Source organism: Pleurodeles waltl, chromosome 8, assembly GCF_031143425.1.
Source record: "Pleurodeles waltl isolate 20211129_DDA chromosome 8, aPleWal1.hap1.20221129, whole genome shotgun sequence".
Lineage (NCBI taxonomy): Eukaryota > Metazoa > Chordata > Amphibia > Caudata > Salamandridae > Pleurodeles > Pleurodeles waltl.
The window spans coordinates 1,542,159,523-1,542,177,986 of NC_090447.1; the positions used below are offsets into that span (position 1 = coordinate 1,542,159,523).

An 18,464-nucleotide genomic window follows, 5' to 3' on the forward strand; every position below is an offset into this window, starting at 1 on the left:
ATGTACCAAAGGTTGCAAAAAACATAAGTCGGTCGCTGGGCTTGTCATAAGCTTAAGGAATACTCTCATGTGGGTAAATTATACTCAATTCGTTCTACCATGGATTGCAATTCTAATTATGTTGTCTACATTATACGATGTAAGTGCTCCAAAATTTATGTTGGTAGTACTATACGACCACTTAAAATTAGAATAGGAGAACATATGCGGGCACTTAAGAATGAAGATATGAGATACCCCCTGGTTGCACATATGGTTTCCTGTGTTGCACAATCAACTCACAAAAGTTTTGAATTTTTTGGACTTGAATATATCCCCCGTGACCGAAGGGGTGGTAATAGGGAATTACGTTTACGCAGACAAGAAGCACTATGGATCATGAGACTTAGAGCTGTAGAAACTGGTTTAAATACCGATAGGGAACTGGAATTTTTTCTGGGGGACTAATTTCAGTTCTTCATGTGTATCACCATGTATTTATCAATGTCATTAATCATGTTAATCTGATATATGTGCTTGGAAGATTGTACCTAGATACAATCCTCTCTAAATTTAATATGTCCTATCTGTGTTTACGAGGTTTTTGCCAAGATTCTCAAACGTCTTTAACTAAAATAATATTGGGGATCTTATTATACCTTTCTCTATTCCTTATGCTCCTGTTATTATATGGTGCGGTAATTTATAGCTTTGATCTGGCGAGAGTTACCAAAGTACATTTAAAGTTAGAAATATTTGACAATATGATACAGTTGGGTCCAATTTAAAGGTTCACTTTACTTCCGTTTTGGATTAATATAATAGTTATGCAATTACGGTTGTTTGATTTAATCTGTAATTTATGTTTTCGTCAGCTATACGCATAGTTATTTACCGAACGGATCGCGTGTCCGTTTTCTATTTCCATTCTCTTGTCATTAGACTGTGAGAAATTAACCCGGAAGTATATTTAACTTCCGGGTTAAGATACGCGGCGCTAGCGTACTCGCTAAGCGTCTGAATGCGGAGACACTGCGGACTGTTTTCTGGGACTAAAACATAATAATAACCGGTGAGTGAGGCTTTGTGGGTGCAGGCATGTTACCCTGTTTGTTTGTAACTTTTTATATTCCAACGAATACTATTGTGGGGGACAGAGTTAGGATCAATAATTACTTTGAAAGGCATGAATGTTCTTACATTTATTTGGTTATGGTACTTATGTGTACAAGGCTACTTCGAATATGGTGAAGACATATATGAGGATAAGTTGCCTTAACTTGGGGGTGAACATGTGGTACCCCTACTTATTAGTGATATTTACCTTTTTCTTATTGACAGTGTATTTGATTTTTTATTCGGAGAAATCCCACATTATAATATGTTGGTCTTGGATTATCCTGACACTACTATTTAGTGTGTTGAACAATATTGGATTGGTAAGGTATTGTGTTTTATAATGTGTATAGTATGTTGTTTGTTTTTTGTGCTTTTTTCTTTTTCCTCCCTTTTGGGGTAGCACTGTGGTTTGCATGTTTGTTGATCTAAGCAATGGGCTTAATGTGTGGTTTTGTATCTGTTACACATAAGTTCCCTCTATCTGTCTAAAGATTGTGGACATTGGCATGTGGATTCTTTGTGAGGGTAGCCTTATTCTATTCAATTTTATCTTACTATGCTTGGGGTGCACTTTCCAATATCTACCTTCCTTTGGGTTTGTGGACACAAATTTGGTGTAAATATGACGATTGAGCATATTGGTCATTACTCATGTGTGTTGTTTGTGATTTCTAGCCCTGAAGAAGTCGTGTAGGGATGTAAATTATTCCCAAAGACGAAACACGTGTTGGCTTGAATCAGAAATTGGCTTGAAACCTGGAATTCATTATTCTGTGGATTGCTGATTACTCATGCGCAATAAACTTTGGACCAGTCAAATTGTACTGAATTCATTAATCTGAAGAAATACTGGTTGCATCATGGACTGAATTGTACAACCATTGTATGTGAATTATACACCTGGTGTTCTTTATATTTCTCTTTGGGGTTACCCCATTGTGCATTTTGTTTGTAATTTGAGGTTTCTGACCTCTGTGGGGTTGGGTGTTTCCCTTGTGTGGTTCCCCGGCATTTACTTTGTCTTACTGGTACCGTGAGCGCCATATTTCCTCGTATCACACCCCGTTCTTACATTACAGGACCAAGAAACTCCTGTGAACGGAGGTCCTGTTCAAAACCAGCTACTTCTTTGCAACAAAGAAGCAACTTCCAAGGACTTCACATTTCCCGCCGGAAGCGTGAGACTTTACACTCTGCACCTGACACCCCCGGCTCGACCTGCAGAAAACCAACACCTCAGGGAGGACTCCCCAGCGACTGCAAGCCTGTGAGTAACCAGAGACGACCCCCCTGAGCCCCCACAGCGACGCCTGCAGAGAGAATCCAGAGGCTCCCCCTGACCGCGACTGCCTGTAACAAGGGACCCGACGCCTGGAACCAACACTGCACCCGCAGCCCCCAGGACCTGAAGGAACCGAACTTCGACGCAGGAGTGACCCCCAGGCGACCCTCAGTCTTGTTCAGGTGGTGGCTGTCCCGAGAAGCCCCTCCTGTGCATGCCTGCACCGCTAGAGTGACCCCCGGGTCCCTCCATTGAAACCTACACAAAACCCGACGCCTGCTTTGCACATTGCACCCTGCCGCCCCTGTGCCGCTGAGGGTGTGTTTTGTGTGCCTATTTGTGTCCCCCCCAGTGCTCTACAAAACCCCCCTGGTCTGCCCCCTGAGGACGCAGGTACTTACCTGCTGGCAGACTGGAACCAGAGCACCCCTGTTCTCCATAGGCGCCTATGTGTTTTGGGCACCTTTTTGACCTCTGCACCTGACCGGCCCTGAGCTGCTGGTGTGGTAACTTTGGGGTTGCCTTGAACCCCCAGCAGTGGGCTGCCTATGCCCCAGGACTGAGACTTGTAAGTGTTTTACTTACCTCCTAATCTAACCTTTACTTACCTCCCCCAGGAACTGTTGATTTTTGCACTGTGTCCACTTTGAAAATAGCTTATTGCCATTTTTACAAAGACAAAGTATCTAAGTGAAGCACCTTACATTTAAAGTATTAATTGTAAATCTTGAACCTGTGGTTCTTAAAATAAACTAAGAAAAGATATTTTTCAATATAAAAACCTATTGGCCTGGAGTAAGTCTTTGAGTGTGTGTAGGAAGTTGGCTCTGTATGCACTATTTCAAAGTAAGGAATAGTATGCACAGAGTCCAAGGGTTCCCCTTAGAGGTAAGATAGTGGCAAAAAGAGATAATACTAATGCTCTATTTTGTGGTAGTGTGGTCGAGCAATAGGCTTATCCAAGGAGTAGTGTTAAGCATTTGTTGTACATACACACAGGCAATAAATGAGGAACACACACTCAGAGACAAATCCAGCCAATAGGTTTTGTTATAGAAAAATATATTTTCTTAGTTTATTTTAAGAACCACAGGTTTAAATTCTACATGTAATATCTCATTTGAAAGGTATTGCAGGTAAGTACTTTAGGAACTTTGAATAATTACAGTATCATATATACTTTTCACATAAAACACAAATAGCTGTTTTAAAAGTGGACACTGCAATTTTCACAGTTCCTGGGGGAGGTAAAGTATTGTTAGTTTTAGCAGGTAAGTAAATTACCTACAAGGTTCAGTTTTGGGTCCAAGGTAGCCCACCGTTGGGGGTTCAGAGAAACCCCAAAGTTACCACACCAGCAGCTCAGGGCCGGTCAGGTGCAGAGGTCAAAGAGGTGCCCAAAACACATAGGCTTCAATGGAGAGAAGGGGGTGCCTCGGTTCCAGTCTGCCAGCAGGTAAGTACCCGCGTCTTCGGAGGGCAGACCAGGGGGGGTTTTGTAGGGCACCGGGGGGGACACAAGTCCACACTGAAAGTACACCCTCAGCAGCGCGGGGGCGGCCGGGTGCAGTGTGCAAACAAGCGTCGGGTTCTCTGTAGGTTTCAATGGGAGACCAAGGGGTCTCTTCAGCGGTGCAGGCAGGCAAGGGGGGGCTCCTCGGGGTAGCCACCACCTAGGCAAGGGAGAGGGCCTCCTGGGGGTCACTCCTGCACTGAAGTTCCGTTCCTTCAGATGCTGGGGGCTGCGGGTGCAGGGTCTTTTCCAGCCGTCGGGACTTTAGGATCAGGCAGTCGCGGTCAGGGGGAGCCTCGGGATTCCCTCTGCAGGCGTCGCTGTGGGGGCTCAGGGGGGACAACTTTGGTTACTCACGGTCTCGGAGTCGCCGGAGGGTCCTCCCTGAGGTGTTGGTTCTCCACCAGTCGAGTCGGGGTCGCCGGGTGCAGTGTTGCAAGTCTCACGCTTCTTGCGGGGATTTGCAGGGGTCTTTAAATCTGCTCCTCTGTAACAAAGTTGCAGTTCTTTTGGAGCAGTGCCGCTGTCCTCGGGAGTTACTTGTCTTTCTTGAAGCAGGGCAGTCCTCTGAGGATTCAGAGGTCGCTGGTCCTTGGGAAAGCGTCGCTGGAGCAGGTTTCTTTGGAAGGCAGGAGACAGGCCGGTAGGACTGGGGCCAAAGCAGTTGGTGTCTTCTTTCTTCTTCTGCAGGGGTTTTCAGCTCAGCAGTCCTCTTCTTCTTGTAAGTTGCAGGAATCTAAATTCTTAGGTTCAGGGGAGCCCTTAAATACTAAATTTAAGGGCGTGTTTAGGTCTGGGGGGTTAGTAGCCAATGGCTACTAGCCCTGAGGGTGGGTACACCCTCTTTGTGCCTCCTCCCAAGGGGAGGGGGTCACAATCCTATCCCTATTGGGGGAATCCTCCATCTGCAAGATGGAGGATTTCTAAAAGTTAGAGTCACTTCAGCTCAGGACACCTTAGGGGCTGTCCTGACTGGCCAGTGACTCCTCCTTGTTGCTTTCTTTGTTCCCTCCAGCCTTGCCGCCAAAAGTGGGGCCGTGGCCGGAGGGGGCGGGCAACTCCACTAGCTGGAGTGCCCTGTGGTGCTGAAACAAAGGGGGTGAGCCTTTGAGGCTCACCGCCAGGTGTTACAGCTCCTGCCTGGGGGAGGTGTTAGCATCTCCACCCAGTGCAGGCTTTGTTACTGGCCTCAGAGTGACAAAGGCACTCTCCCCATGGGGCCAGCAACATGTCTCGGTTGTGGCAGGCTGCTGGAACCAGTCAGCCTACACAGATAGTCGGTTAAGGTTTCAGGGGGCACCTCTAAGGTGCCCTCTGTGGTGTATTTTACAATAAAATGTACACTGGCATCAGTGTGCATTTATTGTGCTGAGAAGTTTGATACCAAACTTCCCAGTTTTCAGTGTAGCCATTATGGTGCTGTGGAGTTCGTGTTTGACAAACTCCCAGACCATATACTCTTATGGCTACCCTGCACTTACAATGTCTAAGGTTTTGCTTAGACACTGTAGGGGCACAGTGCTCATGCACTGGTGCCCTCACCTATGGTATAGTGCACCCTGCCTTAGGGCTGTAAGGCCTGCTAGAGGGGTGACTTATCTATACTTGCATAGGCAGTGAGAGGCTGGCATGGCACCCTGAGGGGAGTGCCATGTTGACTTGCTCATTTTGTTCTCACCAGCACACACAAGCTGGCAAGCAGTGTGTCTGTGCTGAGTGAGGGGTCTCCAGGGTGGCATAAGACATGCTGCAGCCCTTAGAGACCTTCCCTGGCATTAGGGCCCTAGGTACCAGAGGTACCAGTTACAAGGGACTTACCTGGATGCCAGGGTGTGCCAATTGTGGATACAAAAGTATAGGTTAGGGAAAGAACACTGGTGCTGGGGCCTGGTTAGCAGGCCTCAGCACACTTTCAATTCAAAACATAGCATCAGCAAAGGCAAAAAGTCAGGGGGTAACCATGCCAAGGAGGCATTTCCTTACAGTGTGTGTTCCTCATTTATTGCCTGTGTGTGTACAACAAATGCTTAACACTACCCTCTGATAAGCCTACTGCTCGACCACACTACCACAAAATAGAGCATTAGAATTATGTACTTTTGCCACTATCTTACCTCTAAGGGGAACCCTTGGACTCTGCACACTATTTCTTACTTTGAAATAGTATATACAGAGCCAACTTCCTACAATCTTCGTAACCTGAAATTGGAGTGCATCTCCGTAACCTGAGGTCGAAGTGCACCGCTGTAACCGGAGATCAAAGTGTATCTCCATAATCTGAGATCAAAGTGTATCTCCATAATCTGAGATCGGAGTGTATCTCCGTAACCTGAGATTGCTGGAGTGTATCTTCGTAACCTGAGATGACTGGAGTGCATCTTCGTAACCTGAGATCGGAGTGCATCTTCGTAACCTGAGATCGGAGTGCATCTCTGTAACCCGATGCATACATGAAATGCATGCACATATCTGGTCCTTAGCATGCTGCTGGCCACTGAGAGGAGCATGGTCCTCCAGTTCGTGACGAGGAGGTCTCAGCTGACAGTGACAGCACTTTACAGACTGTTTCGCCAGTAAAGAATTCTGAATGTCAGCAACTAAGCCCCTTCAAAACTGAAATTGTCCTAATTGTTAATGCCAGGAGATGAGCTCATCTTGGTTATGAGTTTGGACAGGTTTAACACCCCAACACGTGGCCTGTACAGAAGGACTCAGTTTTGTTTCATAATTTGACTTTACATACAACAACAGGAGGAATATTCAGTTAGTGGATTGATAGCCCCAGCATTACTTAGCCTTTGCCATCCTTCACAATAAGCTTACAACCCCCCCAAATTATGATTCGTTCCCTCTCCCCACATACCATCCCCATGACTCAACATACTGGATGTCTCAGTTTCTACCTTGATAGCGTCTCTCACCCTGAACTCTAGGAGCTAATAACGGCTCCACACCCTCAAATCTAGGAGCTAAAAAGAAACAGACAGCCCAATATCGGCTCTCGCCCTCAAGTCTAGGAGCCAAGTAGGTACAGACAGCCCAATGCCAGATCTCACCCTCAAATCTAGGAGCTAAGAACGGCTCTCACCCTCAAGTCTAGGAGCTAAGAAGATACAGACAGCCTAATGCCGGCACTCGCCCTCAAGCCTAGGAGCTAAGAGGGTACAGACAGCCCAATGCCGGCTCTCACCCTCATATCTAGGAGCTAAGAAGATACACACAGCCCAATGCCGGCTCTCACCCTCAAGTCTAGGAGCTAAGAAGATACACACAGCCCAATGCCGGCTCTCACCCTCACGTCTAGGAGCTAAGAACGGCTCTCACCCTCAAGTCTAGGAGCTAAGTAGGTACAGACAGCCCAATGCCAGATCTCACCCTCAAATCTAGGAGCTAAGAACGGCTCTCACCCTCAAGTCTAGGAGCTAAGAAGGTACACACAGCCTAATGCCGGCTCTCACTTCAGCTCAGAATCAAGACACAGCTCTGAGAAACCTCTCCCGCCCAGACGGTGCCAACTCCTTGTTCACCAGCATCCATCAGACATCCAGCTGGGTGTCTGGAACCGCATCCTTCACGCGGCTGCCCAACACATTCAAGCACTGAGAAAGTTGTATTGATCGCCCTCTCACTTCAAGACCCCAAACTGTCCAACTGTCTGTCGCCAACGCCCTGAAGATCATCTGTTGCATCTTCTGAAATGTCAGCTCAAGTGGCCAAAACAATACACTTAGCATTGTTGTTCTTCTGGCTCAGCTTCAAAATGACCGGGACAGACTGCATGAGTTATCCCAACGAGGTGTTTCTAGATTTGAGCCATGAGATTCCCTCCCAGCAGCCTTTTTGAAACTCCAAGGAGCTGTTGTTTACACATTGGATAAACAGGAATCAGAAGTTCGTTGGGGGCCACTCACATGTGACTGGTTTTCTAAACACATTTCCGACCCTTTGGCTGCAGTTCAGCGTTCTTGGGATACTGAAGAGCTGATGTTCTTCCCCTGTGTCCATCAGAGCCCTGGTGTGGCCCGTAGTTCTGGCTTTTCTTGGCGCTTCATATCGCCAAGGTGAGTTTTACGGCCTGATTTAGATGTCAGCTGTTAGCCGTAATTAGAACCTCATTATATTCTATGGGATTTATATTTAGGCAGATGGGCTGTCTGTCACTGTTGTGACGGTGTAACCCGTCAGACAAATTCTAAATCAGGCCCTTGTCTTTGAACTTTGGTACGTGGTCTTTAAGTGACCAGCCTTTGATAATCACAGTCTGCTGGAAACTGGACTTCTTTGCAGATGCTCCCCCACTTTTTGTCCTATTTTAGACTGCTAGATGCTGTTTTTTTTACTCTGAGAATGCACTGGGACCTGCTAATCACGTCCCAGTGCCCGTGCTCTTTCCCCTAAAAGTGATGTGAATTTGTACACTCAATTGGTAAGGTACTTTTCCCCTGTAGGAAAGTACCATCTTGCCTGGCATGTTACCCCCATTTTTCACTGTATATATGTTGTTTTAGTTGTACGTGTCACTGGGACCCTGTCACCCAGGGCCCCAGTGCTCATAAGTGTGCCTGAATGTGTTACCTGTGTAGTGACTAACTGTCTCACTGAGGCTCTGCTATCCAGAACCTCAGTGGTTATGCTCTCTCATTTCTTTCAAATTGTCACTAACAGGCTAGTGACCAATTTTACCAATTTACATTGGCTTACTGGAACACCCTTATAATTCCCTAGTATATGGTACTGAGGTACCCAGGGTATTGGGGTTCCAGGAGATCCATATGGGCTGCAGCATTTCTTTTGCCACCCATAGGGAGCTCTGACAATTCTTACACAGGCCTGCCACTGCAGCCTGAGTGAAATAACGTCCACGTTATTTCACAGCCATTTTACACTGCACTTAAGTAACTTATAAGTCACCTATATGTCTAACCTTTACCTGGTAAAGGTTAGGTGCAAAGTTACTTAGTGTGAGGGCACCCTGGCACTAGCCAAGGTGCCCCCACATTGTTCAGGGCCAATTCCCCGGACTTTGTGAGTGCGGGGACACCATTACACGCGTGCACTACATATAGGTCACTACCTATATGTAGCTTCACAATGGTAACTCCGAATATGGCCATGTAACATGTCTATGATCATGGAATTGCCCCCTCTATGCCATCCTGGCATAGTTGGCACAATCCCATGATCCCAGTGGTCTGTAGCACAGACCCTGGTACTGCCAAACTGCCTTTCCTGGGGTTTCACTGCAGCTGCTGCTGCTGCCAACCCCTCAGACAGGTTTCTGCCCTCCTGGGGTCAAGCCAGGCTTGTCCCAGGATGGCAGAACAAAGGACTTCCTCTGAGAGAGGGTGTTACACCCTCTCCCTTTGGAAAATGGTGTGAAGGCAGGGGAGGAGTAGCCTCCCCCAGCCTCTGGAAATGCTTTGGGGGAACATTTGGTGCCCATTTCTGCATAAGCCAGTCTACACCGGTTCAGGGACCCCTTAGCCGTGCTCTGGCGCGAAACTGGACAAAGGAAAGGGGAGTGACCACTCCCCTGACCTGCACCTCCCCTGGGAGGTGTCCAGAGCTCCTCCAGTATGCTCCAGACCTCTGCCATCTTGGAAACAGAGGTGCTGCTGGCACACTGGACTGCTCTGAGTGGCCAGTGCCACCAGGTGACGTCAGAGACTCCTTCTGATAGGCTCCTTCAGGTGTTGCTAGCCTATCCTCTCTCCTAGGTAGCCAAACCCTCTTTTCTGGCTATTTAGGGTCTCTGTCTCCTGGGAAACTTTAGATAACGAATGCAAGAGCTCATCCGAGTTCCTCTGCATCTCTCTCTTCACCTTCTGCCAAGGAATCGACTGCTGACCGCGCTGGAAGCCTGCAAAACTGCAACATAGTAGCGAAGACGACTACTGCAACTCTGTAACGCTGATCCTGCCGCCTTCTTGACTGTTTTCCTGGTGGTGCATGCTGTGGGGGTAGTCTGCCTCCTCTCTGCACTAGAAGCTCCGAAGAAATCTCCCGTGGGTCGACGGAATCTTCCCCCTGCAACCGCAGGCACCAAAGAACTGCATTACCAGTCCCTTGGGTCTCCTCTCAGCACGACGAGCGAGGTCCCTCGAATCCAGCAACTGTGTCCAAGTGACCCCCACAGTCCAGTGACTCTTCAGTCCAAGTTTGGTGGAGGTAAGTCCTTGCCTCCCCACGCCAGACTGCATTGCTGGGAACCGCGACTTTTGCAGCTACTCCGGCCCCTGTGCACTTCCGGCGGAAATCCTTTGTGCACAGCCAAGCCTGGGTCCACGGCACTCTAACCTGCATTGCACGACTTTCTAAGTTGGTCTCCGGCGACGTGGGACTCCTTTGTGCAACTTCGGGTGAGCACCGTTTCACGCATCCTTGTAGTGCCTGTTTCTGGCACTACTCCGGGTGCTACCTGCTGCTGAGAGGGCTCCTTGTCTTTCTCGACGTCCCCTCTGTCTCCTGGCGCAATTTGCGACATCCTGGTCCCTCCTGGGCCACAGCAGCGTCCAAAAACACTAACCACACGATTTGCAGCTAGCAAGGCTTGTTGGCGGTCTTTCGGCGGGAAAACACTTCTGCACGACTCTCCACGGCGTGTCGGATCCGTCCTCCAAAGGGGAAGTCTCTAGCCCTTGTCGTTCCTGCAGAAACCTAAGCTTCTACTGTCCAGTAGCAGCTTTGTTGCACCCACAGCTGGCATTTCCTGGGCATCTGCCCATCTCCGACTTGCTTGTGACTTTTGGACTTGGTCCCCTTGTTCCACAGGTACCTTTGACTGGAAATCCATCGTTGTTTCATTGCTGGTTTGTGTCTTTCCTGCAGAATTCCCCTATCACGACTTCTATGTCCTTTGGGGAACTTTAGTGCACTTTGCACTCACTTTTCAGGGTCTTAGGGTGGGCTATTTTTCTAACCCTTACTATTTTGTAATAGTCCTAGTGACCCTCTACAAGGTCACATAGGTTTGGGGTCCATTCGTGGTTCGCATTCCACTTTTGGAGTATATGGTTTGTGTTGCCCCTATCCCTATGTGTCCCCATTGCATCCTATTGTAACTATACATTGTTTGCACTGTTTTCTAATACTATTACTGCATATTTTGGTATTGTGTACATATATCTTGTGTATATTTCCTATCCTCTCACTGAGGGTACACTCTGAGATACTTTGGCATATTGTCATAAAAATAAAGTACCTTTATTTTTAGTATAACTGTGTATTGTGTTTTCTTATGATATTGTGCATATGACACTAAGTGGTACTGTAGGAGCTTCACTCGTCTCCTAGTTCAGCCTAAGCTGCTCTGCTAAGCTACCATTATCTATCAGCCTATGCTGCTAGACACCCTATACACTAATAAGGGATAACTGGGCCTGGTGCAAGGTGCAAGTACCCCTTGGTACTTACTACAAGCCAGTCCAGCCTGCTACATCCCCCCCTTATAAGTTCCTAGTATATGGTACCACTGGTACCCTGGGTAAGAGTGGTGAAGGGGTCTCCAGGGCTGCAGCATTATATTGTGCCACCCTGAATGACCCAAGTAAAAGTATGTCTGCCAGAGTGCCATTGCAGCTGTGCACAACCAGCTTGTCAGATCGAGAGTGACTCTGCACACACCATGTGCGGCAAAGCCACACCACTGCCTTGATGTAAGTCAATCTTGAGGTTGTCCTCTTAAGCCCAGGAGGTAGAGTGCATTATATTAAAGGTGTGGATATGTATCCTTTTGTGTTGCTAAAGTTGCCCTAAGTGGGAAGGGTATGCCCAGACGTGGGTCCCTTGCTCACTGTGCCACTGGATTCAAGCTAGCCTGGCTGATAAAGGGTGAAACCCTGACACCGGTCCCAGGATGCTTGTTTCCGGTCCAGGGAGGACTTGGCTTGGCAGTTCAGGCTGGACTGTTCCCATGGAGAACAGGATCAAGACTGATTTGCATATGGCTGGGTCCAAACTGGGGTGGCATGGTGAGCAGAAGAACAATGGATTAAACCCAGATCTGTGACTGGGGGTGAGTGTTTGCATTGTTCAGCACTCCGTCCATCAGTCCATCATCCTTTTGTGTTGATATATATGTTTATACATATATCCCTACAGTAACCCTGTAAAGCAAGGTTTTACTGTAAGTGACCAGTGGTCCACAGAGTATGATGGGCTGGCTACCGAGAAAACTCGAGATAGCCAGCTCCAACATGGAACTACCGAGTTGTGTCATGTTTGGTGTCCGACACCATGCTCCCTCCCCAATAAAATTCTTCTGGCAAGGGTGGGCTGGCATGCAGGAAGGTACCACCCTGAGTGGGTGCCTACCTAAGGTTTAGTGCTCCAATGCCTTGGCGGCCTTCTCTGAGCCATTTGTCACCAAGACAACAGTCTGCCCCCTGGTGGGATGTGCTAGCACTTCCCCAGGATGGAGACCAAGGCTTGGGCAGGAAGGAGGTCACACCTCCACCCTCCCAGGACGGCTAGTGCTTATAGTAATTAAGGTGGTGATCCTCAAAGGCTTTCACCACCCTTAATGTGTAATTTCTTGGCCCCAACTCCAGGACAAAGTCCTTCCCACCCTTTCCAGGCTGAGAGGCAGAACAATGGGTGATTCCGGAGGTGTACACTTTCAGAAGGCTAGCCACACCTTTAGGGTGGGCTAGGAGGTTTGTACAGCCAAGGAAAGGTTCTGCCAGGCTGGTACTCTTGAACTAGAGGATTCTGGGTAGAAAAGTGACGTACTCCCACAGGAAGTCATCACCTCATGGGCGGACTAGCTGCAGGGACCAGTAGCCCATTGACCTCTGTCCCTCACACTCTTAACGCCTCCTAAACTAGGATTTAAGGGGCTCCCCTGGCACCAGAACCTCAGTTCTCACTTTGAATCCGAGAAGGGGCACAATGAAGATGCCAGACACTGTCACTGTCAACAGGATTTTGGACTCTGCTGCAGCACAAAGAGAGGAAACCTAAGTGCCCTGAGGAGACCATATACTGGAACTGTGTGTTCGATGTGTGCCTGTGGCAAAAGCTCATTGCTCCCAGCAAGAGGGACTCCAGTGGACACCAAAAACTGTAGCAGACTCCCCTGACTGGTGGAACCAGACCTGCAACCTGCAGAAGAATTGTCGTGCTATGTCACAAGAAGTGCACCCCGAATGGCCCCTCTTGAGTGAGCCCAAAGAAAATCAGCAATCTGCACCCCATGGAGTTGTAGTGAATTCACGCCAAGTTTTGAGCCGCGACACCACTCCTGTTGACCTCAAGTCAGTGAAGTACCCGTGGATTACTTTTGCCACTGCCAAAGCTTGTTGGTCACCAGCCCGGTAACCGACCTATCCCTGGATGTCAGAGCAACTCCCAGCAATAGTGACTGACATCAGCAACAACCCCACTGCTGGGATCCTGCTTCCTGAAGAAGGCAACTTCCACTAAGTAGCAAAGCATCTTAAGTGCAAACATCTTGTGATTTACAGCTGCAAGGCTGCCGCTGCCCCGAGGACGCCAGACATGGTGGCGGACTGCCTGCTGTGGAATCCTTTCCTGGGACCCCAAATGCCTCTACTTTCCGAGGATAGAGTGTAACTCCATCTCCAAGTGTGGTTTTGCAGAGCGCTGCATTTTTGATTGACGGCACTTGTGGTTTCCGGTCTTTTCTAAGGACAGCAAGGCTACTTCTGCACTCAGACCCTCTGGACAAGGTAAAAAGGTGCTGTTTATAGAACCTTGGTCTAGGGTCCTTTCAGCTCTTAATTCCAGGTGGGTTCCAAGTGACCGATTGCACATGGTGCTTTCCCCCACTGATTTCAATGGTAACCTTTTGACAACTAAAAGTGCATCTATTTTTAAACTCTTTAAAAATCCACAACTCTGGTTGTATGTAAGATACACAGGGCCTCATTATGACCCTGGCGGTAGAGAACCGCCAGGGCCAACGGGGGCGGGAGCACCGCCGACAGGCCGGCGGTGCTCCCTTGGGCATTCTGACCGCGGCGCTTTGGCCGCGGTCAGAAAGGGAAAACCGGCGGTCTCCCGCCGGTTTTCCACTGCCCCTAAGAATCCTCCAAGGCGGCGCAGCTCGCTGCGCCGCCGAGGGGATTCTGACAATCCTTACCGCCATCCTGTTCCTGGCGGCTCGCCCGCCAGGAACAGGATGGCGGTAAGGATTGTCGTGGGGCCCCTGGGGGCCCCTGCAGTGCCCATGCCAATGGCATGGGCACTGCAGGGGCCCCCGTAAGAGGGCCCCGCTAGTATTTCACTGTCTGCGTAGAAGCTACGCGACGGGTGCAGTAGCACCCGTCGCACCTTGCCACTCCGCCGGCTCGATTACGAGCCGGCATCCTCGTGGGAAGGGAGTTTTTCCCTGGGCTGGCGGGCGGTCTTTTGGAGACCGCCCGCCAGCCCAGGGAAAAACTCATAATGCCCTCCGCGGTCTTCTGACCGCGGAGCGGTATTATGGAGGGCGGCATCCTGGCGGGCGGCCTCCGCCGCCCGCCAGGGTCGTAATGAGGCCCACAGTTTGTTTTGGTGTCTAAATTAATATAAAAATCTGCTTTAGTTTGCTAAAGTGGATTTGGATTTCTTTCAAGTCATGTCATTTACTTATCGTCCATGTGGGTGTGGGGAAATGCTTTACTCATGTTCCTCTAAGTAGCCTGACTGCTCTTTGCCACTCTACCAGGACTGAGCTAAGGTTTACTCGTAAGAACCCAAGGTCCACCTCTGGGTAATGTGTTAGTATTACATGGTAAGACCCCCCCACCCCGTTCCCCAGTCATACCACATAATAATGCCACCTTGTTAAAGAGTCTTTCTGGAATACTCCACTTTGGGAGCCATATGTCCAGAGTGGAATGCTGCTCCAGTATCATCCGATGCCCATGAGAGTTTCAGGAAAGGGGAATCTTGGCAGATACCTGTAAGACATACAGGGGCATATTTATACTTTATGATGCAAAACTGCTCTAACGTAGTTTTGCACCGGCTTGCGCCATTCCTGAGCGCCAGCAAGGCGCCATATTTATGGAATGATGCAAGCTGAGGCAAAGGGTGGGCTAGTGTAAAAAAAAATGACATTAGCTGGGTGGGGCTGACGGTATGGGTGAAGGGGGTTTTGCATCAAAAAATTACGTTAGGCTGGTTAGGCAAAAAAATGCCTCTAACCAGCCTAGTGTCATTTTCTCATGTAAAACCACACCCATACCACATCACTCCTATCTTAGAACAGGACTCATGCCTACCACCCCAATGGCCAGCACAGGGGACCAGTGTCTCCTGGGCGTGGCTATTGCACCCTGTGCCATGCAGGGGGCCCCAAGTTGGGTCCTCGATGGCACTTTAATTTAAAAAAAAATACTTGCCTATACTTACCCTACTTTTCTGGGATGGGGTCCCCCATCCTCCGGTGTCCCTCTGGTGTGGGTGGGGATGTTCCTGGGACTTGAGGAGGGCACCTGTGGACCTATTCCATGGTGTTTAACCATGGAAGTGGGTCCACAGGTCCCCTAACGCCTGGTCTGACCCAGGCATTAAATAATGGTGCACAGCAAGCTTTGCACCATTATTTAGCCCCTCCTCCCATGTGTACGGTATTCTAGCACAGGGGGATAAATATGGAGCTATGGGGTTAGCACCATTTTTTAGATGGGAACAGCTACCTTGCATGCATCTCATTGACACAAGGTAGGTGCACGCACATAAATGGTGCAATCTCCAATATTTTGACGTTAGAGGTGTCTAACGTCAAAATATAAATATGGAGTTAGTTTTGCACCAAACTTGCGTTAAAAAAAATGACGCGAATTCGAGGCAAATGGAGTATAAATATGCCCCACAGTTCTTCTATACAAACCTCCAGAGGTACGCCCTATCTAGCCTTCTAGATATGTTTTAAACCTTTCAACTTTCCGGGCACTAACACGAATGTCACCTGTTTATTACAGGTGAGCGACCAACCTTCCCAGTGTGGCCTGAAGTTGGTTTTGTCTGTATGTTCTGCTACCCATCCATTAGCATATACAGTTTGTGAACTCCAAACTCCCTCTTTAGAGCTGTACACAACTTTGTACCAATACCCTAAAGTGTGAAGGCCAGAAAGCACACTTGGTTTATCCTGGTTGTGCTTACAAAGAAGGATGTTTCCCTTCTAGGTTTTTTTCAGAGGTTTTCCTCTTCTTCAGCAGAGGGCGGCCGTCATACATCAATATCAGGCCACTCTTAGCACCTTGCATACATTCTGCATCTTTCCACAGATCTCCTCAGCACTTCTCTTACGGTGGGACACATTCTGATAAAGCAGCATTAAAGTTTAATATTTAAAGATGGGGCTTTTTCTCTAATACTTGGGGCTGTCTACCTCACAGATTTCCTTCACACCAGACCAATGCAGACTGCGCGTGGTGCTGGAGCTGGGGGGCATTGGTGTCATTGCGCAGGTACCAGCAGGTGTGAGGGTGACGTACGGCTGGTAAGATGGCCCTTCTCCACACTTACTGCTACCATTCTCATTATGTTTAGTTTCATCCAGAGGCTCTTGCCAATTTACTTGATGGAATCCTTGCATTCCAATCATGTCCATCCCACTTTATTCCTCTTGTTTGAGAAAATGTGTAATTGTTTGGAATTTGAGAGGAATGAGTTTTAATGTTCTTTGTCCTGGATTAGTCTCTGCTCCCAGTGCCTTTGTCCTTTGTCAGTGTCCGCTACTGCCATCCGTTCCAGCTGCCCTTGAAAGGTATAGGTGCGTGGCCCAGGTGCAGATGTGTAATTGACATATTGACTAGTTGGGTATTCATTGTGGTCCAACTAGAGTTGTATGAAAGATTAGGAAGCTGTGTCCCACACTGCAGCATGGCTCCAGAGGTCCAGCTAGTAAGGTGGTACTCGGGTAGGATCTGGGTCGGGAAGCCTGAGTCTGCGTAAAGACTCCTTTACTCATATCTGGTCCCCTTCCCAATAACCTTCCCCCTCCAGGAACCTTTGTGATGTAGAGGACACAGAAGCAGGACCAGGGCCCAAAGCAGAGCAGTGATTTAACCTTTCATTAAATTGTGCCACTTACCTCATCATCGACCCACTCCGCAGAGCACAACAAAGTTACTACAATCCACACGTAGGTGTCTAGCAACCTCTTAATGACCCATCTCACAAGCTGAACGCATGAAGGGGCAATGGCTATCTTTTCAGACGGGTCCTTAACCAGTTCCAGGTCTTCACTGTGTGCCCTTTGTGAATGTGCTCCTTAGGTTTTTCATCGTGAATGCCGATGGTTCGGGCACAGAGCTACTTCGTGACAAGGATGTGGAAGAGTACCTGACACTTTGCTTCAGCGACCCAACCACTGCGGTGATAGAAGAGCCAGCACCGGAACAGCCAGGTGAGCGTATCTCCAACTAGATGCAGAGTAAAGCTCAGTGCACTCCCTGGTGCACCTTAAAGATCAGGCAATGCCATCAAAGTGAGGGAAATAAACTCAGCTGGAACTCTCAGTGGAACGTGTAATTCACTCCCATCACACATGAATGCTTTAGTACAGCATATAGAAAGACATCCATGAGGGGGTGGGCTTTTCGTCTTCAGCTTGGTTACTGTAGGTTCTTTTAGGTAGGTTGCCATTACTAACTGAGCATGTTTAACCTTCAACTCATAACTGTAGGAGGCTGGACTGGCTTGTAGTGAGTACCAAGGGGTACTTGCACCTTGCACCAGGCCCAGTTATCCCTTATTAGTGTATAGGGTGTCTAGCAGCTTAGGCTGATAGATAATGGTAGCTTAGCAAAGCAGCTCAGGCTGAACTAGGAGACGTGTGAAGCTACTACAGTACCACTTAGTGTCATATGCACAATATCACAAGAAAACACAATACACACTTATACTAAAAATAAAGGTACTTTATTTTTATGACAATATGCCAAAGTATCTCAGAGTGTACCCTCAGTGAGAGGATAGGAAATATACACAAGATATATATACACAATAGCAAAAATATGCAGTATAGTCTTAGAAAACAGTGCAAACAATGTATAGTTACAGTAGGATGCAATGGGGAAACATAGGGATAGGGGCAACACAAACCATATACTCCAGAAGTGGAATGCGAACCACGAATGGACCCCAAACCTATGTGACCTTGTAGAGGGTCGCTGGGACTATTAGGAAATAGTGAGAGTTAGAAAAATAACCCTCCCCAAGACCCTGAAAAGTGAGTGCAAAGTGCACCAAAGTTCCCCTAAGGACAAAATAGTCGTGTTAGAGGGAGAATGCAAGGAAAACACAAATCAGCAATGCAACAACGATGGATTCCTGTCTGAAGGTACCTGTGGAACAAGGGGACCAAGTCCAAAAGTCACAAGCAGCTCGGAGATGGGCAGATGCCCAAGAAATGCCAGCAGTTGGTGCAAAGAAGCTCTTACTAGGCTGAAGAACTGTGAATACTGCAGGAACGACAAGGGCTAGAGACTTCCCCTTTGGAGGATGGATCCCCCACGCCTTGGAGAGTCGTGCAGAAGTGTTTTCCCGCCGGATGGACGCCAACAAGCCTTGCTACACGCAAATCGTGCGTTTGGCGTTTTTGGACGCTGCTGG

The 18,464-nt window shown here is 48.3% G+C and overlaps 1 protein-coding gene across 5 annotated transcripts in view; it reads left to right on the forward strand.

Annotated features, from left to right (window-relative positions):
- Nucleotides 1-18,464, forward strand: part of SPAG17 (sperm associated antigen 17) — a 720,739-nt gene that overhangs the window by 486,935 nt on the left and 215,340 nt on the right. For all 5 annotated transcript variants that reach the window (XM_069203004.1, XM_069203006.1, XM_069203008.1 and 2 more), the window contains one exon: nt 17,126-17,256. In XM_069203004.1, the coding sequence (XP_069059105.1) occupies nt 17,126-17,256 (131 nt within the window). The remainder of the gene's footprint in view (nt 1-17,125; nt 17,257-18,464) is intronic.